The 23,909-nt window shown below is 37.6% G+C and overlaps 1 protein-coding gene across 18 annotated transcripts in view; it reads left to right on the top strand.

Moving 5' to 3' along the window:
* Positions 1-23,549, top strand: part of ZNF438 (zinc finger protein 438) — a 52,086-nt gene extending 28,537 nt beyond the window's left edge. For 4 of the 18 annotated variants that reach the window (XM_086862613.1, XM_086862622.1, XM_023920076.2 and 1 more), the window contains 4 exons: positions 3,850-3,906; positions 13,737-13,841; positions 18,389-20,234; positions 21,747-23,549. In XM_086862613.1, coding sequence (XP_086718739.1) covers positions 3,879-3,906; positions 13,737-13,841; positions 18,389-20,234; positions 21,747-22,359 — 2,592 coding nt within the window. In that variant the 5' untranslated portion in view covers positions 3,850-3,878 and the 3' untranslated portion in view covers positions 22,360-23,549. Of the gene's footprint in view, positions 1-3,369; positions 3,502-3,849; positions 3,907-10,883; positions 10,928-13,736; positions 13,849-18,388; positions 20,235-21,746 lie in introns of those variants that run through there. The other 14 variants (XM_086862697.1, XM_086862670.1, XM_023920082.2 and 11 more) reach the window with 7 other exon arrangements.
* The last annotated feature ends 360 nt before the right edge of the window (positions 23,550-23,909 follow it).

Genomic DNA, 23,909 nt, shown 5'->3' with positions numbered 1-23,909 from the left:
TGTTTTTGCCTCTCAGGGATAATGAAATTTATCCTTTCATTCTCTGGTAACATAAGGAATAGTACAGGCAAGATAGAGCTTGTTTTATGGCATTAAGAGAGATTTTACTTTCTAATTCTGTCCAGCTTCAACTCTACTTCACTTGAAATTCTTGTAATAGATTTCTTTTCATCTCAGAGCAGTCAGCAGCAGATTTCTGGAGAACTAATTTGAGTTCTGGAATACTGTGACTTCAATAATTTTATTTAGTGTCTTATAGTAGAGTTATAAACTGAGCAAAACAAATGTTAAGATTATATAGTATTAAAAAATGTTTATCATTTTGATAAGCTCTCAGGTGGAGAAGAATTTATGATACTGCCACATAGAAATAATCTGTATCATCTCCTGTATTTGGCAAGAGCCTGTATTGCATTCAAATATAACCAGGGAAGAGTGAAAGAGATTTGACTCTTCAGTATTCAATAAAAACATCAGGACATACTGAATTATTACTGGTGATCAGTCTAAAATTTTTTCTGGATGTAAGAGTGTGAAAGGTACAAAATTAATCAGTAATTTTAGTTCTAAGCTTAGGGTTTTTTTGAACTTCAGCCTGTTTTGTTTTTTTTTTTATGGGAAGTAGTGAAACCAATCCACATTTATAGTGAAATGGGGGGGAGGAAAAAAACCCCAAAGCTGCTCAGAGCAGGTATAAGTACTTCTGTAGATGTTAGAACCTTCAAATTCTAAAAGTTTGAATCAATGCACTGTACATAACCTTGTGATAAGACTGTATTTTATGTTTGGGACATGCATAAAATGTCTGTAGATAATAAATATCTGTTAAACATATTACAGCCTAGCAGAAAAGTGTCAGAAACTCAGAGAAAGGATCAAAAAAACAGGGTCACAGTTGGTGTATTTGAAAACAGTGTAAAACATAGATAGAACAAGTGCACAGTGTTTATAGTTTGCTTTGTAAACTGTATATGTACAGTCAAAGAAAACATGTTTTAACACAGTCATACGTATAAGGATGGATAGAAAAATTTGAGGGGATGATGATAGAATTTGTCCTGATTTCAGAATCTTGAGCTCTTCGGTTTTCCTGAAAAGGGAGGTTACTTGATTAAATATCTCCAAATGTAAAGTGTGATGAGAGGTTCTTTCACATAACAGCAATAAAAATATTATTTATGAATTGCTAAAAGAAATTATCAATGTTAATTGGAGAAATTATACTTCTAAAATTATTACTATTATTATTAAGAGCTGGCGATCAATGTATTTGTCAAATAAGCACTGGAATTTCTAGGTTAATACCATTACCTTGCTGCAGTTAGAGTTGAATTCAAATCAACTTGTCTCTACAAAATGTTTGGATTTATATGATCCAGTTTTGTGTTGCAGTGTCAGGGTTTGTGAATATGTCTGGGAAGAACATTGTAAGAATGTCTGGAGCTTCTGTTTCCACATAGTATTCTAAGAATTGTTGATCTGTATCCTGAAGTCTGGTTTCTTATAAATCTAAAACTAGATAGTAACTATAAATGGTGCACCCTCTTAACGTGATTTAATGCTCCCATGGAAACCTAAAAAAATGTGACTTTGAAATAATAATTTTGAGAAGCTTTATTTGAACAATTTCTCAAATTGTTTTTACAAGAATATGTATTGCTTTAAATGTTTCAGTGTGTTTTGAAGTGCTGTAAATACTAAAGGGGAAGAAAAACTTCAGACTTTGATTCTCTGAAAAGCTGTTATTGATCAATATGGCCTCAAAAGAAGATGTCTTAGAATGTAGTTGACAGAGAAGTTGGAAACCCGTACTGGTTTCTAGAAGTGTCTTACCATTCTGAAATTACATTGTTGTGGCCTGTTCCATTGCTGATGTGCAGAGGGAATTGTCTGTGTGTTCCCATGACACCAAACTGCAATGATGATGAGCCAATGTGTGTTTGTGTGCTGGGTCTGACAGCTCATGTCTTGGTTGCTTAAGTACCACGGACAGAGGCTGTTTGAGGCAGTCAGGGATCTGCTGATGGGCATCAGCAAACTGCTGCAAGGAGGTGCTGGTTGATGTACCAGAGCTGTTTGTTAGGTATGGCTCAGAAGATACAGGTACCAAAGAGCTTCACCTGTTTGCTCTGTGAGGCGTCACAGCAACCATGCTCAATGTTCTTCTATGTTTTCATGTTGAACTTCTTGAAAATGGAATTGGTTTTCTCTTTGGTACTTAACTGCTACCTACAGAACCATCTTCTAACCAGAACCTCACCATTGCTTTTTGAGAGCAAATTGCATGATAGTAAAGAAATATATTCAAGGCTTATTTTGTTTCGTATTTGCATCAGTATTTGTTCCATATATTTCTGTATTTTACCAAAACTGATCTTTGGTACTTCATGTGCCCAGAAGAAGGGTCTTGAGTGCATGTCTGGTGTGTCCTTCATGTAAGATTCTCCTGGCTGTTAAACTGGTCAGGAAAGTCAGCAATCTCCACATCTGTGCTGCTGGCTTTGTGGGAATATTATAGATGTACACTGGTATGAAAGCCTAGATCTGAGCAAAATCCAAAGAAGTTGTAGTTCCATCTGTGTTAGTCAATGGACTTATCTGTTATCTTCCCAAAGCCTCCTGCTGCATCAGGAGAACAAGAGCTTTATACCCTTTGTGATGTTTTTGTAACATATTTGTGGTATTCAGTCGAACCAAACTATTATGTAGCTATTCCAAAAGCTAGGCCATTATATGAAAAATAAATCTAAGTGGATAACAACACTTTTATATTGTTATTATATTATTCTACGTCTCTCTTACCTGACTGTTGAATCCCACTTCACCAGAGCTTGAACAGCACACTCAACTGCACTGGAAAGAAGTAGCCAACTCTTAATAATGGGTGGCCATTTAATGTAAAGCTGTTTTGTCAAATGTAGTACATCACATCTTGTAAATACCAGCAGCACATTCAGGACAGATGTCAGTGTAGTGTTTGGTTCACAAGAGCAAGGTAGTATCTTCATTAGAGCATCCATGGAAGATTCTGCTGGTCAGACAGTTGTGTGGGATCCATGCAGTCACATAGAATCACAATGGTTTGGGTTGTAAGTGTCCTTAAAGGCCACCTAGTTCTAACAGCCCTGCATGGGCAAGGAGCCTTCTGTTACATCAGATAGCTCAAAGCTGCATCCAGCCTGGCCTTGATGAGACATTCACAGCTTCTCTAGGAAAACTGTTCCAGTGCCTCACTACCCTTACAATAAAGAATTTCTTCCTAGCATCTAATCTAAACCTATCCTGTTTGTTTAATGCCAATACCCTTTGTCCTGTCTGGAGATGCACTTCTTAAAAGTCCACTCCAACTTTCTTGTTGGCTGCCTTTAGGTACTGGAGGGTGCTATAAGGTCTCCCTGCAGCCTTCTGTTATTCAGGCTGATCAGCCCCAGCTCTGTCTTCAAAGAGGTGCTTTACCCCTGTGATCAACATAGGGACTCTCCTCCGGATCCTCCCCAGCAGGTCTGCATGTTTGAAGGGAAATGATCTCTTAACCCTGTATTGTCTGTGATTCTTCAGAATGCATTGTCATGTTGGGATTCATTACTGTCCTCTTTCCTGGCTTTGTGAGGGGTGTTTAATTACGAGAAGCCCAAGTTAGTAGTGCACAGTGCTGAAATACAGACAGCACATATAGGGGTCCAAAGAGACGCTTAGTTTAAAACTCTGGTGGTGTTTTCATGAGAGCTATGGACACAGTGGGATGCATTATGAAATGCAAGTCTGGAAACTATTGCCATTATCCTGTTCATTTTTTTGTTAGTTTTGAAGAAATTATCAGAGCTTCTAAGTATCTGTATTTCTTTCTAGGAGCATTGTCGTAACTGTTAAAGGGCATAATGCAGAATCCGTTAACAGTTTCTGCAGGTATAGTATGCTTTCTATATTTTATTTAGAAATTAGATGCGATTCAAAATGGGGAAGAAATCTTGTCATTATTAATCACTGTATTACTTGTGTCTAGTATTCTGCTGTGGTATGATTTGGAAAAAAAAATTGACTGCAGCATTTATCATTTTAAATAATTACAAAAGCTAAAATTGTTTTCTTCTTTAGGGCATTGCTCATTACTGTTAACACCTGTAGTTAAAACTTGAAGTGCATAAATCTGCTTCTTCTTTGATTTAGCAGAATTAAGTATTTGAGTTTTATTAATTTTTTAAAAAATCTTCATATATGTGAAAATCCCTACTATATTTGATCCTCATATTAAATGGGGTCAAATCTATCTGCAAATTATGCTACACAGTTAGCAGAAACGGGAATAAACATTAACTTAGATTTTTTTTTAAATGCCTTTTCTACAGCAATCCCATCCTTACTAATTTTTTTTGTGTTTAGTTCTTTCTTCTTTATGGTCTCTTCAAATTTGTCTTTCATTTAATTTCATTTTCACTAGGGTTGATGACTTGATTTTTTTCCCTCTGTTATTAGTAAGGATATTGTGTATTCTCAAGCCTCTAGCTGTGTAGCTGTAACTTCAGTTTCCCTTCCCTTTTGATGTGTGTCTCAATGCTAGTATTTAAATACAATTTTTAACATGAATGTCATTTTTAATGATACTTAAATGTGAGTGAATGTTTGATGGATATGACATCAGCTCTAATGGACCTTTCAGAACCATTGTTGGTTGTCAGTTAAGTTTCCATTGTTAGTACTTATGTTAATTAAGAAGAGCACTATCTATTGCTTAATTTGAAGCTTTGAGCTTTTACTGTCATGTAAGTTTATACTTTACCTGTTTTGTGAAGACTGAGTATTTTTATGATGCTGTAATAATTCTGAGGAAGCTGTTCCAGAAGCATGTCATTCTAATTGATTTTAGTTGATGCGTTCTGTGTCTCTTGGGACTATTATTTCAAGGAAGACAGTAGGTACTGTTGGGTAAAGCTGTCCACTCCAGATTGTGCTCTACATTTCCATGCTTGTGACTGAAGTACTTAATTCTAATACTTAAAAGGATTAATTTAATTTTTGCTTTAAGTAACAAGAATTTGACCCTGGTTATAGTGTTACATTAAAGCCATTGCTGAATAGTAGTAGGAGAATATAGACTGTGAAGCTGTTTGCAAATTTCAAATTGATTAAGCATTTGCTTTACATTTTTTTGAAGGCTTTTTCTTTTTTTGCCTAAATCAAAATCCATTCCAGTCAGTATCCTGTCACTAACTTCTACCCAGAAGGAATGGCAAATGTGGAAGTGAGCTTCCATGTTAGAGGTCACAGAATAACAAAATAAGCTGAGTTGTAAGGGACCCACAAGGATCAGAGAGTCCAACTCCTGGCCCTGCACAGCACCATCCCCAAGTCACACCGTGTGCATAAGAGCATTGTCCAAACACTTCCTGAATTCCAGGCTTGGTGCTGTCACCACTTCCCTGCGGAGCCAGGCCCAGTGACCAACCACCCTCTGGGTGAAAAACCTTTTCCTGATACCCAACCTAAACCTCCCCTGACACCTCTTCAGGCCACTCCCTCATGTCCTGTCACTGGACACCAGAAAGAGATCAGTGCCTGTCCCTCCTCTTCCCCTCACAAGACTGCAGTGAGGTCACCCCTCAGTCTCCTCTTCCCCAGGCTCAACAGGCCAAGTGATCTCAGCCCCTCCTCACACTTGAGGCTTCCCCTCAAGGCCCTTCACCATCTTTGTGCCTCTCCTTTTCATGCTTTCTAACAATTTTGCATCTTTCTTACACTGTGGCACCCAGAAGTGCCCCAGCACTCGAGGTGAGGCTGTCCCAGCTCAGAGCAGAGCAGGGCAATCCCCTCCCTTGCCCGGCTGTGCCGGATGCCCCCAGGACAGGGCTGGCCCTCCTGGCTGCCAGGGCACTGCTGGCTCATGTTCAACTTGCCATGGAGCAGGACCCCCAGCTCCCTTCCTGTGCCACTGCTCTCCAGCCTCTCATTGCCCAGTCTCTGCATCCAGGGTTGCCCCATCCCAGGGGCAAAATCCAGCACTTTGCCTTGTTGAACTTGATGTGGCTGGAGAGTGCCCAGACCTCTGATTTGGTGAGATCTCTCTGCAGGGCCTCCCTAGATGATGACCAAGGTCTATATCAGTTTGAAATGATGATATTCTACAAATATTCTAGTCTCTGCATTTTTTTTCTTTACTATGAAATTTTTTGTCTTTATATCAAGTACCACTTGTTTCTGAAATGTAGCACTTTGAAAATATGGAGGGTATTAGTAATTTGTGATGATTTATGTACAACTCTAATGTTGGTACATTTCTTATAAATAAAACTTTCAAAAATAGGTTATATTGGGAATAGAAGCTATCCATCAGTTACATTCAGTATGGCATATTTGTTTGTGTTTCTGTCCTTTGAATGTGCTCGTTATTTTTGAGTTAAATATGGAAGTAATGATTAGTGCAAGTTCTTTGAGTGACAGCTAAACCCTTCACTGCTGCCATTTATCATGTAATAGCAGGTGTTCTGTAATTTGATCCATACTCCTTCAAGACATCTGCATTTTTCTCAGTTTTAAAATATTTTATAGGAAGGGTGACTATGTTTTATGTAGCAAGGAATTGTAACACTGTGGTCAACTAGGTTCACTTTTCTGAACAATGATAAGTAACTTGTCAAATTTTATTTCTTCCTCAGGGTTATGAAATTATCATTTCATTCATATGACAATATATGGCATGACAACAATCACTGAAGCGTTATATTTGACTATTCACGCTCACGTTAAATATTTACTGTTGAGCATGTGTTGGTACTTTTTATATTGCTCCATAATGGCATACAATATAGTTTTGCCTTAGTGAACTGAAATACCATTGGTATTGTCAGATTTGTAAAATTTTTTTGTTAAATGACTCTAACATGAAAGAATTGTGTATCTTAGACAAATATTTTGCAAGATATAAGGCTGTCCTAGTTTATTTATCTAATAGTAATTATTTAAATAATTAAGTAATTTTAAGTAATTTTTCTAACATTGGAAAAGGGTATCACACACTAAAGCAATATAGTTTTTTTTCTTTGAGTATGTTTATTTTAATCTTTTTAGGATCATAGGTCAAGTGTGGTTCTGTACATTTTGTATCCATATTAGTATGGTTTTTTGGTGCTGTGAGATCTCAAACTTCCATTAGCTTTGTAAATGTGTTTCTTAGCATCAGCTCTCACTTTGCTGGAACCCCTGCTGCCTTTATATCATTAACATAAATGCAGGTGCAAATAGCATTTATGCACTTTGATAGAAAGCAGTTGGAGACGTTTCACTGTGGGACACGACACTTCAGATTGTGTACATCTGTTCAAATAATGTATCCAAGCCAGTGACATGAATGCAAGGATAAAAACATCTGCCCCTGAGACCATTTGCCATACAGCAGATGCTTACATCTTTATTTATGCAGATGGTTTGTGTGATGAGCTGAGCAATGATGAAAGAGAGAAAGTTTGACAAAGATTTCAGGGTATTCCTTGGGATGGGAAAATATGTTGGTAACAGTGCTTAGTTTTCATATATCTACTGAAAGAAGAACATCTAGTGTAAATAGTGGTGGTTCTAGTAGCATGGATGTGCCGTTTCAGGCACTGACTAGATTAACACAAGATCAGTAAAGGATTTTTTTTTTTTTTAAATCTCAGGCACAATAATCGTACTGCAGTTACAGAAGATGCTAAATCGTTTAATAGAAGTAATTACTTTCAGCCGGGAAGGCTTAACTGCTTTGCTTTCAGATGCTCTCAAGTTATACAAAACATTGAATTGACTGAAAAGTTTGCAGAGGTAGAACACTTTGGAATGCTAAACTAACTTGTCACAAAGTTATTGGGAGGTTGGGTGCGGTGCTGTACCTGATTCTGCGACTTGGGGGATTTTTCAGGACAAGCCGTACTTAGCATTACAAAGTTTTTAGTTGAGTAGAGTAGGCTGTGTGTTGTTTGGAGCTGGCAGTGGGGCAGTGGCCGTGAGCGCGGCTGTGAGCCGGGCTGGCAGCTGCGGAGCGGGGCCCGGGGCGGCGGGACGGGCACCGACTCCCTCTGCTGGCTCCGCTCCGGGCTCTTTGTCCGCCACGCCAGCTCCCCTGCACCGGCCTGCGGCTGCGGCACACGGCGGGCCAAAGGCCTCATCTCTGGCCTGCATTCCCGGCGGCTGCCTTCCTGCTCCCGTCCCCTCGTTTGCTGGCACCACTGCCAGGCTTTGCTGATTCATTATCACCTCTCAAGCAGCGTATTCCACACATCCAGACCTTCTCGTGAGAACCAGCGCTGCCTTTAAACAGCATGGTGACTAGCATAGGCAAGCTAGCAATGCCTATAAGCGCTGCAAATAATTGTCATTATGCACTGGGGGAAGAATACCAGTCAGATACTGTATTTTAAATTGTTTTCTGCTGCATCCTACTGCCAGTGAGGTCTAGTTGTGTTAAAGTACAGCAGCGAGTGATATTTTTATATGTTATGAAAACTAATATGTGCCTAGCCAGGACCATCGTATTTCCAAAGATGCTCTAGTTTTCCTATGCTGTATAGATCCATGTCTGGCTTTGAAAAAGTATACATACCTATTTGAAGCACTGTGGAGATCCTTTAACCTTTGTTTTTGTTTTAGTCTTTGGTGGAAATAACTACAGGTAGCATTGTTTTGCATATCTCAGCCAGAGCTGAAGAGTCTTTATGAAGAAATCTGGCTCATGAGAGAAAAGGGGGTGAAACTGGAACAAACAAAAACCTTAGCTAGGGATTCCCCATTCAAAACTCAGACCACTGAGGTAATTTTCAATGAAATTACTTATTAACAAAATCCCCCAGAAGATACTCTGTTTAAAACTCTTTCCTCTAACTTTTAAGAATTGTTCTGGATGTTTCTTTGGAGAATGATAAACTTTGTGTATAGTTTATAACGGAAGTCAAAATAGGCCAAACCAAGACTGACAGTCTTCTGATCCTCTGTTCATGAGGGAGTATTTTTGAGGTTTGTACTACAGAAGCCACCATGCAGATGTTTTTAATGGCTCAAGTAAAATACAGTTATATTAAGCCAAATTGGCAAATTAATTGTTTTCTCCTGCATACACTCTTTCTTTAGGATAAAAGTGTGATGATTCTCAAAAAAAAACCCCAACTACTCTTTAGTATGAATATAACTTGCTTTTTTGTTGTGTTCTCTATTTGCACACCAGTATTTGCAAAAAAAATAAATTTTGTGAGCAAGAGGCCTGATTGCCTTACTGAAGTGAGACATGCATGTTTTCTGTCCCAGAGAGGGTTGAACTCTCAGTGAGATGTAGATACGTTCTCTTTTTTGAAAGGAGAACAAAAATCTAATCAGAAACTATTTTATGGTTTATTCATAAAATGGTTCTACTTGACCTTTTTGTGCTTCATAGTTCTTGAAGAATTCTGCCTTCATTTTTTTTAGAAGACTTGGTCATTACTATTTCCTGTATTTAAGAGAAAAGAAGTCCATTAATTACCATTTACATTAGGCATATTGAAATTTTGTCCATGTTGATTTGATCTTGATAGACCCTTTAAAAATGATTTTACATTGACTTTACAGTGGATGAGTTACTGTTCAGGTCTGTATCTTTCCTGAAGCTCACATTAAAACTGGCAATTGTCCCAGGAATTTTTAAAAATCCAATTAGTGTTTATCCCCACTTTCTAGAGGACCTAATTTGTTTGCAATGCTGTTGGGGGATTACGAATTACTAGTTTATGACCAATGCTTCCATCACCTCCCTGCAACTATTTTCTGAACAATTAGTTCCCCCAAGTGGCTGCATCATTGCAGCCTTGCTTTGCAAATCTTTAGGGATGGTGTCCTCTATGGGACAGAATGACTGGGCAAAACCAACAAAGATAACCACTGGACTTGCAGTGATACCAAAATAATTGCCATTCCACTCAATTGCATCCTGTCAGAACACCAAGTTTTCTAGATAATGCCCACTTGGAGCCTGACATGTTTGGTTGCTGAAACTAGCAGAGGCATTAATAAGCTGAAATACAGTCTTTGATGATGTATCTGACAGTGTCTCTCAAACAGAAGTTCTGTGCTTAAATAGAAATGAAATTCAATCACTTTGCATGGTTGCAGAGGCCAGGCACCATTTTGAGCCCTTGCCGTAGTGAGAAAAGGTTGTGTGTGATTTTTTCACCTCTAAGAGTGGAAAACATTATTAGTAATTACAACATGCTTTATGTCTAGCTTTCTTTAGGTCAGTTTTCATTTCTTGATATGAAAATATTTTGATCTGCTTAATTTTGTTGACATTAATATGAAATGAGTAGCTTATAACTAGAAAGGTTGTGCCTCCAAAAAAGTGGAAAGCTTTTAAAGTTCACAAACACTGTACGAGTGGTGCTAAAAAAGCATGTAGATCTGCTAATAAATGTATTTTAAATTCTCTGCAAAAGTGTCAAAAAATCTCTTATGTATCTCTATTCTGACTCTTAGGAAGGACTTTGAAGATTTTCTTCCTTTATATAGTAGCACAAAAAAGGCTTTTTTAAACTGGAGGTTGTGTTAAGCCATGCATTGCCCACATTATATATAGGAAGTTGCTTTTGAATAGTGATTTACCTTTGCGTGGCTAAAACATTTCAGGTTGCAGCTCAAAAAAGTTACTTCAAAGCTGTTGGCCACTTGTTATTCACTGTAGAAATAGTATTTCATGCATATATTAAAAGTTATTTGTGTTGGGACAATACAGAGATCTATGAAATCTAAATCCATGAGAAATCAAAAATTATGTCTTAAGTATTACTTTTGCTAATGGTGCTAATGTAGTGACTAAATTTCTTGATGTGTTTACTTGTGTTTAACAAGTCTGCTTTAGTATGAGTATTGTTTATGTTGTACTTGTTTCTGAGGTCAGAGATAGCGAAGCCAAGATGCTGGTGAGAGTGATGGACAGGTAAAAAATTTCTGCCTTGTACCTAGTCTGAATCTACTTTCTTTTAGCTTAAAATCATTATGCTTTGTCCTGTTTCTGCAAGCACTGTAAAAAAGTACTGCCATCTTTCTTTTCAGCTCCTTTCTGGTATTGCAAGGCCCCAGTTAGGTCTTCTTGGAGCCTTCTCCAGACTAAATAACCCAATCTCTCTCTCAGCCTTTTCTCATAACAAGAGGTGTTCCATCCTTCTCATAATTTTTGTGGCCCTACTCTGAACTTGCTTCAACGGGTCCATGTCTTTCCTGTGCTGAGTGCCACAGAGCTGATACAGTGTTCCAGGTGGGTCTCACCAGAGCAGAGCAGAGGGGCAGAATCCTCTCCCTCCTCTGCTGCCCACAGTGCTTTGGATGCAGCCCAGGACAGTGGTTTTTGGTCTGTGAGTGCACATTTGCAGCTCACTGTTTTTCATCCACCAGTATCCCCAAGTTCTTCTTGGCAGAGCTGCTCTGAGTCACTTCAGCTCGGTCTGTATTGATACCAGGGACTGTCCTGACACATATGCAGGAAATCATGAGGTTCCCCTGGGGCCACTTCTTAATCTTGTCCAGGTCCCTCAGGCATTCCATCCTCCAGGTGTGTCAGGTGCACCTCTCAGCTTGGTTTTGCCTGCAAACTTGCTGAGGGTGCCCTCAGTCCCATTGTCTGTGCCACTGCAGGAGATATGAAACATCACTGGTCTCAGTACAGACTCAAGATACAACACTTGTCACCCATCTCCATATGAGCACTGAGCTGTTCACCATTCCCATCCAGCCAATTCCTTACCTATCCAATAGTCCATCTATCAATAGTCTATACCTCTGCAACTTTGAGAGAAGGGTGTTGATGAGGACTGTGTGAGAGGCCTCTCCTATGTCCGCTTTCAAACAACTGAGGAAAGCAATTCTGGAAGTTGAGGAAGTTGAATAATCTAATTTTATTTTTTCTTAGGTTTTGTTAGATCTGTATAAATGTTGTGTAGTAGTGCAGAAAGGACATTTCAGGCAAAACCAAAGGACTGAATTAGAGAGGAAACCGGAGAACTTCTTAAATGCAAACTATATACCCATGATCTTGGATTACTGTGTGATTTACCTCTGCAAGGTGACAGTTTATGCTAAAAATAGTTGTAACTTATTCCCACACTGAAAAATGCCACTAGAAATTTTAATGTTGAACATCTTCTTTAATGAAGTACAATTAATAAGCTTGCACAAACTGTACAGAAGGCCTTTATAATTTCGAAGCCTAAGTTATAAAATGTTTATTGCACAACTAGCAAATCACATTTATGCTCAAATAAGATGTAATTATATATATTTAATTATATAATTATGTATAAGCTTAAAGCTTCTAGAATTTTAACAAATTATTTTGGTCTTGTTCCTCCTATGGACTACCAGAATAAATTTTCTAAATGTATTTGCACATTCTGTATCTTAGTGTTTGTGTGAATGATCTATGGAGATCTTAGACTACTTTGTTATATTGTTTATTTTTCTAAGCTAGTTTAAATTGCACAAAAGCAATCTTATGTAAACATAGTCATAATACTATTTAAAAAAATCAAGTACTAAAAACGTAAGAAATGTGAGATTCCTCTTTTGGCTTAAATGCTTCTCCTTTCTACATCACGTGTAATGTTGATTACCTGTCTTAAGTCTGCATTTAATTCCCATATCCCACCCTGACTCTTTGGCCTGGACACTTTTCAAATCTCATTTGTAGTCTTGTCCTTTTTCTGCTTGCCCTGTGTATTCTCCTGTTTCTCTGCCACACTGTCAGCTCTGCAGCTCAGAGATAAGGAGAGCCCATTTCCTTGTTCCTACTTGGGTACTTGGACCTAAAGCCATAGTTCAGGGAAAATCCGGCCCAGCCTGAAGCAGGAGCACATTCAGTAGAATGTAATCATTGGAAAAGTTAGCTGCTTGAAGAATCTACTGAGCACATGCCCAGAGTCTATAGCTTTGCCTAATTTGGGCAGCTTTTCACAGATCAAAGAGACTTTGCTGTGTCTCATATGAAGTTCTCCACCTGATGAACAGATGTGTCACTAAATTGAGTCGTGGGGTGTTTTGTTTTGTTGTTTGTTTGGGTGGTTTTTTTTGTTTCTTTTTTTAATGCAGACATACTGAGGATGGCTGGTATTTTCTGTTGAAATTAATTTTAGAAAATTATCTGATGCAAATACCCAGAGCAGAACATTCTGCCCATGTAGTTATTATTAGCAAAGGTAGAAACAACTGCAGATTAATTGCTGTAACATATAGAGCTGGACACTCATGATTTGTAGGCTTTATTATGAATCTTAGCTTGTATAGGTGTGTAACAAAATTAGTTTTTAATAAAGAAGTCAAAATTCTGTTTTCTATAATATCTGCAGTTTATTTACACCAAATTATGGAAAATGTAAATGAGTATAGAATTTAGTCCCTGTGTTAAAACTACTCAATAAGGCTACTGAATCTTCATTTTTTGAAGCATTTTGTTTTGCTGCTGTTGACTGTCTGCCATGACACTGAAGCTAAACCATCCCATCTGTTTGCCACATTAACCAGCTTTACTCAATTATTAAGCTATCACCTTGCATTTGGCATGTAATATATTAGATTTTAAAGTGTATTTTGAGGAGAGAAAAATGGCAAAGAGCAAAAAGCAGTAGTTTCCTTAATGCATTAACTGGAAGTTAATGTTTTATATTGTCGTTTTCTGGGTTTTTTTGGTTTGGGGGGTTTGGTTGTTTTGGGTTTTTTTGTCCTGGAATCTATTTATAACTGAAGCACTTTTGCAGGTGGTGTTTTTTTGCATGCTAATCCTGCAGAGAAACATTGTGTCCAACAAAGTATGCTGGGTCAGCAAAAGCAAGAAACTTGTGCTGCAAAGACAGTATCCACAGGTATTTGGTGTGTATGGAGATTTGGCAAAATGAATGATTAACTGTCTTTGGCAGAAAGAGATCTAATGTTGTGTGTTAGACCATTGTACATTTTTTTTCTTTCCCACAGAATAGATACTCTTCCTTTCAAAGTTAGCAAAAGATTCAGCAGTGTTAATAGGCATTGAATATTCATTAATCTTCATCTGTGTTCTGTCTTTTCCCTCAAAACAAGATGATTCTTTTTTCTGGTGTTTTCTCTCGTATGTAAATTCATACACAAATGAAATATGTGCACAACTGAAGTGGACCTAAAAGATTATTTTAAAAATGAACACTATTACTCAGTGGTTTCTGTGGTGGCTATTTAGTGGTTATTTTCAAAATAGACCAGATAGTACTGAAAATTAAATGTCTCCTGATACTTTCTACAGCATCTCAGTTCAGCAATGTGTGTTTTACATAGGGAACAAACTAAAGAAAGTACAAAAATAAGGCAGATTATGCTGGAGTAAACCAGACTTGGATGACTTGGGAAGGCAGGAGAACCATGAAGAAGCAGCAACCCATGGAAACTTCTCCAGAGTTTCCTCCAGAGGACTCTTCCCAGCATGACTCTATCAGAATTTAATGCATTATTGATTTTTGTGTTGGTGTGTCACTGTCCACTTCTACGCAATTTTAAGGTTATTTAGAAGGGATGAAAGCTTATGACATCCTGCCTATCTATCTGAGGGATTTAATACTTGCATGTCCTAGCATCGTACCCGTTAATTTTTTTAACAGAGACTTTTAAAGTAAATAGGTTGAACTGCATTTGGTTTACTCTTGTGTGTAATTATTTGTCTACCTGTTGCCCCACCTCTACACTCATCTGAAAGACTGAGGACACAAAAGTTAAAAATGGGCTTCACATCTTTAAGGTATTAAATCTAATATTTTCAATTATTTCCTTTGTTATTGATGACAATTTTAAAGAAAGTATAAAAATTTTTGCCTTCCAGTGAAGGATCTGCAGACTTGTAGAAAGAATGTTGTCTAAAACAAAGGGCCATCCTCTATGGATGCCACAAATGCCCATGCAGAGCCTCCCTTAACTGAAGCTTCCCCTTCTTAGGTGAAAGACTTCATGGGATTGCATAGGCACAAAAACTTTTCCTCAGGTCACAGGTGACAAGTCAAAATGAGTCCTTTGAATCAGAGACAGAAATAATTTGGAAGACATGGAATGCACCTGAGAAATGCAGATGAGGTTTCCAGGCTGCCTTTGCACAAGCCAGATAGCCAAAGCATATCCAAGTCCTTCAGTGTGGTGAAGACTTGAATTATTATAGCTCTGTCTGGGTGCAAAGGAAGTTATTGAAACTTTTCACCTAACTATAAAATGGAAAACTGAATTTTGGTCATTGATGATACTTGCATGCTCTGAGTGGGGTCAGTAGAACCTCCTGTGAATTGACTGGCTGCTTTCTCCTGATTCGAGATCCTAAGTAGTCTTCCACCAGTTCTTCCAATTAGTTTTTCCAGTCTACAGGAAAAATGTTAATGGAGCCTGAAACATCATCAGGTAGCTAATCTGCATCTAGCCCTTCTCTATAGTCACTGGCTAAGCAGCTTAACTACAGTAGCTGTATTGGAGGGGAGGGAAATGCAGAGTCAAGTATTCCTTGGCTTACCAGAAGCACTGCAATGAATATTTGTGTGCAAAAATGTCTAATGTAAACTTCTGAAAAAGGAAAAAATAAAAGTTACATTGAAGGTTGGTACCAAACATAGCTCGCCTGGAAAACGTAATGGCTAGTTGGAAAAAGTGTTTGTATAAAAATCCCTTCTCAAACAGTTATATCAATTCTTAGTATTGTGTTACCTGTGTAAGAAGGGTATTGATCTAAACAGACCTTGTTTCAAATGGCATCTTGTGTTTGATATTGATGAAGGTCTTCTCTTTTAGAGCAATACTCTCCTGTGGAATGCTGAGAAAGTATGTGGAGATACTTTCTTTATAGAAAAGTGGTTTGACTGCTTAATTTTGCATTAGGCAAGTCATGTATTTGAGAAACCTACTCTTCTTTTTAAGGCTAATGCCATACATAACTTCTACAAATATTTCATCCTAACTTCAAATCAACCTTGTTTTTATGGCTGCCATTTGTAGAAGTGGCATGTCCACAGCAAAAGTTCCACCTTTTCCTTTACCATTGGTTGAAGAGTGGGTGCCTTATAACTTGGAGTAGCACAGGTAGCAGTCTGCTGAAATGCTGGCTTTCCTAAAAGTCAGTGAATGAAGTTTTGAAATAAAAAGGGAGAGGAAGAAGTGAGAGAGAATGGAAACAGCTTCATTTTAAATACTGTGGCAAGCTGATGATTTGGAGAAAGTCTTTACTGTCAGTGTAGGACAAGCATAATCTGGAGAAGTACGAGTTGATTCTGCCCCCTTAAAGGAAAGTACCCTTATTCTGTTATCTGTTGTATTTAAGCTATATGTATTATTTAAGCTATAATATGTATATATTATACAGGGTTGACCTGTAACTATCATTGAAGTTCAGGGCTAGTTTGGTTAGTGATTAAAATTCTTTACATAATTTTATTGTTCTTCTCAGAAGTACTTAGATTGTTTACACAAAAGCAACAGGAAGATACCTTGTACGATACAAATCATCATCTGACTAACAAATCTTAGCAGCTGAAAATTTAAAGATTTCTATGTATTTAGTGACTAGATTTTTAAGAAAAAAATTAAAAATTGAGACTAAAAAGTGCAGAAGGGAAACAATTTTAAATATATCATGTTTCTGATTTTTCTAAGTTACACAAACCTGGACTTATCCCTGTGTGCAAGGATCTCAGTATTTGTGTAGCACAAATCCAGGTGAACAGTAACCCAGTCTGCACAGAATGTCTAGAAATCCAGAACATCTCAACAGACATTGAACAGAAAGAAAGTTATGGTGGTGCCCAGTAGTTTTACTTAACTGGAGTATAAAGAAAGTGCATAATGGTCTCGGGGTTTAATGCAATAGATGGCAATAAAAGGATCAAAGCCTTATGCCCTGTATAGTTATTGCTCTATGGATCTGCTGATCAAAAGTTGTGAAAAGCATCAGATACACTAAATATGAACTGTACAGTTTATATTTGATTGCTCAGTGAATCCAGCATGTCCTGAAAGCAGTGGCTTTACTGCACACGTGCATACCATGGATACGCAAATATATCTGTCCAGGAGTTCTGGTTGTGAAACATGATAGGTCTGTAGCTTGCAGGACTTGTTGCAAAGTGTGTGATGACTTAGAAGAACATCCAGAATTAAGATAAATTTACTTGGAGTTTGTGTTGGTACTAATTCACAGTTACCTTTTTAAGTCCAGAATCACCTATAAATGCATTTGCAATGAAAGTGTTTAAAATGGCAAGGTATGGAAACTTTCCAATGGAATTATCTTACTACAATATTTCAAGGTTGCAGCATTTACTTTAACATGTTCTTTTCAAATGTGATTCCTCTCTCAAATGATTTTTGTTTGTGTCCAAATTGCCTTTCTGCCTGGGATCTTTGTAGCTGCATTTTCAATGGTTACAATTTCCATTTTTCCAGGAAACCTATTCCAGGTTTTGAGAGCTAGAAGCATCAGTAATTGAATTTGGGAGTGGGTAATGAGAGTGATAGATGAAATGGTAGTGGTACAATTAACTGTATCAACTCCTTTTCTGTGGAGTCTAAAAGGTTAGCAGGTATCTTTGCTGCCTAATGCATATTGTATTGTATGAATTTTATAGTTTTCCTTTTGTTTATTTTAATTATCATAACATTCTTTACTAAAAATATTTGCTACTTTTATGAAAACAAATAGAAATAGGAAGAAATTGTTGTATAACCTTGATAAATTACATCTTTCAAGAAAATGTTTAAATTACTAGTGTAGTTCTGTTTTGTGTTAGTGGCACATGAGTAATTTTTGTGATTGGGTATTTAACGGTAGTTCATATTCACGTATTTTTTCGAGTGCACTTCTGATTTTATTATACATTATTTGCATGTTTTGTAGCAGTAATTTTTCTAAGACTTCATCAGGCAAACTTTGGTCTGTATCTGATAAAACCCACAAATTCTAAATAGTAGAAAATGTCTGCAAGATGGCATGATTCTGTTTGAGATACATGATCAGAGCTGGTGCTCTGTCATGCAGCTTAAATCCTGTCCCTATTTTTCCAGTAGAATATTCCCAGTATGCTCTTGCAGCTTTTCCAGGGCTGAAGCGGCTTATGGGTGTATTTTTTCTGAAATGTCATGTAGTTTCTAACCCAGAATGAAACATCCAATTAAGATTTGATTCAGGGGAGATTTTTTTGCAAATCTGTGTTCAAAGGTGTTGCTTCAGACAGTGCTTTTGCCTATGAAACTTTTGCAGTTCTAGATTTAATTTGGTGATATTTAAATGCCTAAATATTTTAATAAGCTTGTGTGTAATAGTATCCTTTGTAAGCAGTTTAATTTTTGAGAGAGTAATTTTAAAAAAATACTATGTTATGTGTCTTATTACATCTTTGCTACATTATTCTTACAGACAAACAGAAATCCCCTTCGGATCTAATACAAAGTTTTCAGAAGAAAAGTCAGTTTAGGACCATTGCTCCAAAAATGGTACCAAAAATTTTAACATCTGGAGTTGTTTCTTGCCATCAGTCATCTTTGTCTGAGCCAGTGACACCAATTTCAGCTTCAGGTTCTAAGCCCCTGGTGGTGCCAGCTCAGAACTATGCTGTCATGCAGGTGGCTGCTCACAAGGGCACATTTTCCCTGTTGGCTGTGCCGTGTGTTGCACCTGCTCTAACACAGCAAGTTCAGCAGTCGACTGTGGCCCCCTCTGAAAACCTAAAGCTGCCCATCCCCAGGTACCAATCTGTAAGAAATAAATTGCTGAGTGACAAAAAACCGGCACAAATCTCTGGTTTTGCGTGGAGTGCATGTAACAAGATTCCTACCAAAACGCTGATCTCATCACAGACTTCCCTCATGACTTCTCTGCCTGAAGACTGTCCTGAAGCTCAGTCTAGTTCAGATTCAGCTGAGCAAGGGGTGATAGACTGTGACTCAGCTGAAATTGGAGTTGCCACATTAGTAAATAAAAGCAATCGTGTGGAGTCTAGATCTCTTTTAATGAAGAAAACTGAAATTGAAAGCAATAATGTTTCTAGACCAACTGTAGTTGAAGACTCTCTATCCAAGCCAGCAAGTACAACTAATCCCATGAAACTAAGTCTACACTCTGTGAAGACAGAATCAGAAACCACAAGAGAGCCACTCCTGAGATCTGATAAACTAAAGGAAAAACCCACAAATTCTGCAGATCCTTTTGCTGTCTTGTCACCAGCAGTTTTTGGCAGTACAATTCAGATGACTTCATCAGCACCTAAAGGAAAACTTCCTATTTTGCCTTACTCGAGAATGAAAAATTCAGTGTTATGTAGATCTAAGCAGAATACTAAAGTTATGGACATACCTGGTCATTCACTAAAATCTGATTGTGAAAAGATACCATCTTTGATAAAAGCCAAAGCCTTTGATAATCAATTAGGTGTATCATTTACACAAGTCACCAAACAAACCATTCAAGAAAATACCTCCTCTCCATCCAGCAAAGTGGATGATGTTGACAGCCTTAAAAAATTGAACAGTGCAACCTCTAAAAGAAGAGGCAGGAAAAAAAGAGCCCCAGAAGATTTATTGGCTTTTCAGGCCAAACAAAGGAAATGCATCATTAATAAGTTTAGAGAAGAAAGAGAAAGGGTGAAGATTGATATTCAGACACCTGAAGACAATAAAGCAGAGGCGGTGAAAAAATACCGCAGTATCAGACCAAAACCAGTGGTGGTTGTGCAGGCGCTCGCACCGCTGGCTCCTGCAGCCATCGTAGAGACGCCGTCTCATGAGCAAGACTTATTTTTAAATGGTTCACTGGCCAATAAATGTTTAAGTTCCAGGCACAGTGATGCTACATCAGCTAAATCAAGTGATCTAAGTAGAAATACACGTTCAGCTGTCCCTAAGCCTCTGCACAGATGTCATGTTTGTAACCATACGTTCCAGTTCAAGCACCATCTCCAGGACCACATGAACACGCACACGCGCAAGCGGCCCTACAGCTGCAGGATCTGCAGGAAGGCATATATCTATTCTGGGAGACTGAGCACCCATATGAAGCTTCATCACAATGAAGGCAAACCCAAAAAGCTGGTGTGCTGTGAATTCTGTGCTAAAGTTTTTGGCCACGCAAAAGTGTACTTTGGCCACCTCAGAGAAGTCCACAGGGTTGTTATCAGCACAGAGCCCTCTACTAGTGAGCAACAGGTGCAAGGTACTTTAAAGAATAGAGACAGGAATATAAAAGAGGCAGAAGAAGCTACAGAGAGGTGAGTTTTCACTAATTAAATGCTAATGAAAACCAGAATTAAAGTTGTCAGCAGAAGTTTATAAAACTCATGAGAATTGTTGCTTTCTTCCTCCAAGTGAGATTCCTATGTGTTTGAGCATTCCATTTGAATCTAGTCAATCCATTAGACCAACCAGTATATTTTAGCCGATTTATTGATTACAAATCATTATTGACAATTAAATATCCAAAGTAAGTTTGCATATATTGTAGTAACACCTGATAAAATGCCATATTTAGGTCAGCTGGTTTCTCGTGGTTAGTGCTCTGTCTTCTGTCCTACCCACTTTGAGATTTTCCCTAGAAGATAAGGGAATTGCAATTGCAGTAAGCGAAAAACAATTCATATTTCAGTGTTAGCTTGTTTTCCCTGATAAATATCATTATCCCACTTCCTTTTAGGGAGTGCTGTGAGCTAATCTGTCCTGAGTTTACTGCTGCTTTTGTGATCACTCAGCCAAGTAGAAAAGTTAACATGCATTATATTAACATGAATAGAGCATACTTTTATGTCTGTATTATGATTTTGAGGTGAAATCTCTTGATACAGTATAAACGTTGCCTTTTTTCTTTGTTCCACTGCACATTTGTTTTCACTGAAGAACACTCGGGGCTTCAATGTAACTCCTCACTGCAACACTGCTGTCCCATTTTACTCCTTTCACTTTTCATAGCTCCAGTTAGAAACTTTTACAGTCTTGAGACTAAGAAACACCAGTAGTTTCCTGTCAGTCTTAGTAGATGTCATACAGTGAATCATTCAGTTTATCTCTTTTATTGGGTAATCTGTCCAATATGCATAAATACACAGTGTTATGAGGTCCTTCTAGTAGATGTTATGAGATGTCTGAGGAGATCTTGTTTCGATTGTCTTACCCATGGACTGCCTGTGTATCCTTTACATTGCAGAACTGTCCTAAATCAGGGACAGGGGCTGTCCAATTTCTCATTAGGTATTTAAACTTTTCTAAACCATGTTACCCGACTTGTAGGAAAAAAACAAAACAAGAAACTGAAATTTCATCGTTTCCGTGTTGGAAAGGGAGATGGTTTTGCCTCAAATTGACCTAGATCATTCACTGTAAACAAGTAGGTTTCTCTTACTTGTACATTACAGGTAGTAATTTTCACTTTTCTAGCACAGCACTAAAAGTATTTGGATTGACCTCACTGAATCAGGAACTTTAGCAAAATTTATCAGCCTTTTATTAAAGGCTGGTGGTGTTAAAAGGTTGTTTCTGCCAAGGCTAATTTGGAGGCAATTCTTAAACTCAGAAGTGTCATTTGGTTTCAGTTTTTTCTTAATCAGCTTTACTATTATCTGTTTCATTTTTTTTTTTCCCTCTTCCAAATGAATTAGAAACATTGTTTGTGTTTAATTAAAAGTGTTTTATGACTGTCATCAGTTTTTGAAGTTTGTGAGGACAGAGATCTCCATCCATCTTCTTTGCCTGCCTAATACTTAAATAGTTTGTATTTCCTTTTTTAACAGGGGAAATAACTGCAATTTTGAGGACCTATTCCATAACCCAGGAGGAGTGAAATTACAGGTCAAATGTGGTCGATGCCAGTTTATTGCAGAGTCTTTCGGTGAAATGAAGTTTCACTTATTGTGCTGTCATGGAGAAGAGATTCAGGGAAGAGTGAAGGAAGGGGTTTTGCAAGGAAGCAGAGGAACAAAGGGGGGACTGGTCAAACATACAACCCACGTGTGGAAACAGCACGATGAGAGAAGACGTTTAGCAAAGTGCAGCGCCCGTCAGGAGGAGCTGTATACTGTTCCAAAACCAAATAGACAGATACCCTTGCACCATCACAATAATGTCAGTATTTTACCTAAAAGTGAACTGACTCAGTCAGGAAATAGTGAAGCCTCCAAGGAGATGAAAAATGTGGGGTTTGGTACACCAAAGAAAAAAATAGAATTTTGGTCTAAAGCAGGCTATAACTGCATTTTATGCGAACAGTTATTTGGAAGAAAAGAGGATCTTTTTAATCATTGGCAGAGTCATCATAATTGTGAAGACCCTTCCACTTTATGGACAGTTTTTACTTTGGTATCAAAACAAAGAATTATTGAACTTTCTGATAATGGTGAATATTGAAGCTCAACTCTACAGTGCAATGAAAAATATTAACTACCTTACCAAACTCTTTTTTCACTGTCTTGCTAAACTAACTCAACAGATGTATTGCTTCAAACTTGGTAGTTGGGTTTGTTGGGGATTTTTTTTAAAGTCATACTAACCTTTATTTTGGTGACTAGAAATGTGTTTGTTCCATATTATTGCAGGTGGGTACATGGAAGCTGATTATCAATCCTTGTACTTAAAATTCATGCTTAAGGAACTTCATAACAGCAAATAGTCAATACTAATGGTTAACCTCAATGAAATGTATTTTTGAGTTAAATTATACTGTGCACACAGAAATAATTCAATTTCTATTAAGTAATCTCAGTCTTAAATGTAATCACACACCTGACTAGAAGTCAGGTCCCAACTAAGCTTCCAGATTTTGTGGTAAATGCATATTTCCATGCCGTTTTCTTGATCTTTTAAATGTGCATACATGCAGCCAGCACTTGGGAGCTTTTTAGTGTATAATTTAAGAACTTTTAACATTTGTTTTATTGATTTCACTGTCTTTAAACATGTTCATTGCTTGCAGGTGTTCAGTTCTGTCCTGTTAACAACAAAGATCTTTTTATTTTAGAAGTAAGAAATCTACATGAATTTATTTGCATGTAGCTTTTTGGATTGAAGATGAGTTGACACCCATTAAGATGGAGCCCAGTAGATTTTCAAGGAGGCAGGTCCTGTCAGGCTGTAAGGGCGTGGAGTTCTAGAGCTTGATTTTGATGAAAAGTTGAAAATGTTTCATTGAAACATTTAATCCAATTTGAAATTGGTGATTAAACTGCTTAAAGCCTTATATTCCTCTGAATTATTTTAGGAACGATAATGCAGGCAAGTCTAAGAAATCACCACATCACTCTCCAACAGAAGTCAGAGCACGTCAGAGGTCAAGCTGAAAAATATACCAGAACTGTCCCTGCAGTACTACTGTATTTATTCCTTTTTGTGGTCAGCTGTAATTGAAGGATTGCAGTGATAAAAGAGTCGTTCCTAAAATGGCCTGTGTTGCCTCTAACTGTTCTTCAAAAATTATGGTGGTGAAAACATGAGAAGAGATGTAAAAATGTTGGGCTTTCTGAGTGGGATTCCTCAAGCTGTTGCAATATTTTGTGTATGTCTTTTATTTTTAAACAGTAAACACAATTTTGATGACCTAAGAGTTTTGAATGCAATTTCTTGTTTTGCTTTGCCCTGAAGTTGAACTGTAAGGTAGGAATCAAGAGTAACAAAAGACAAAAAGAAAATGCCAATAGAACTGTACAGGTACCTGGTAAGGTTGAAGAATTCCCATGGATTTTCAAAACTTCCTTGCTACTATCTGTTGCTATGAATTCAGATTTGTGGCTGTTTCTTTGCTTTCATATATTTGGTTTATTTTATGCTGAATTACCTTAAAAGTAGTACTTGTTCTTATTCTTGACACGTTCATCTTTTAATGCCTACAATATATTCATTATTTATTTTCACTGGCATATTTGGACAGGAATAGCTATTTTTTAAGTCAGTGTTTCATATCA

This window comes from Cyanistes caeruleus, chromosome 1 (assembly GCF_971803275.1).
Source record: "Cyanistes caeruleus chromosome 1, bCyaCae1.hap1.1, whole genome shotgun sequence".
Taxonomy (NCBI): Eukaryota; Metazoa; Chordata; class Aves; order Passeriformes; family Paridae; genus Cyanistes; species Cyanistes caeruleus.
Note: the sequence above shows the minus strand (reverse complement) of the source record. Positions and strands in the feature narration are given on the sequence as shown.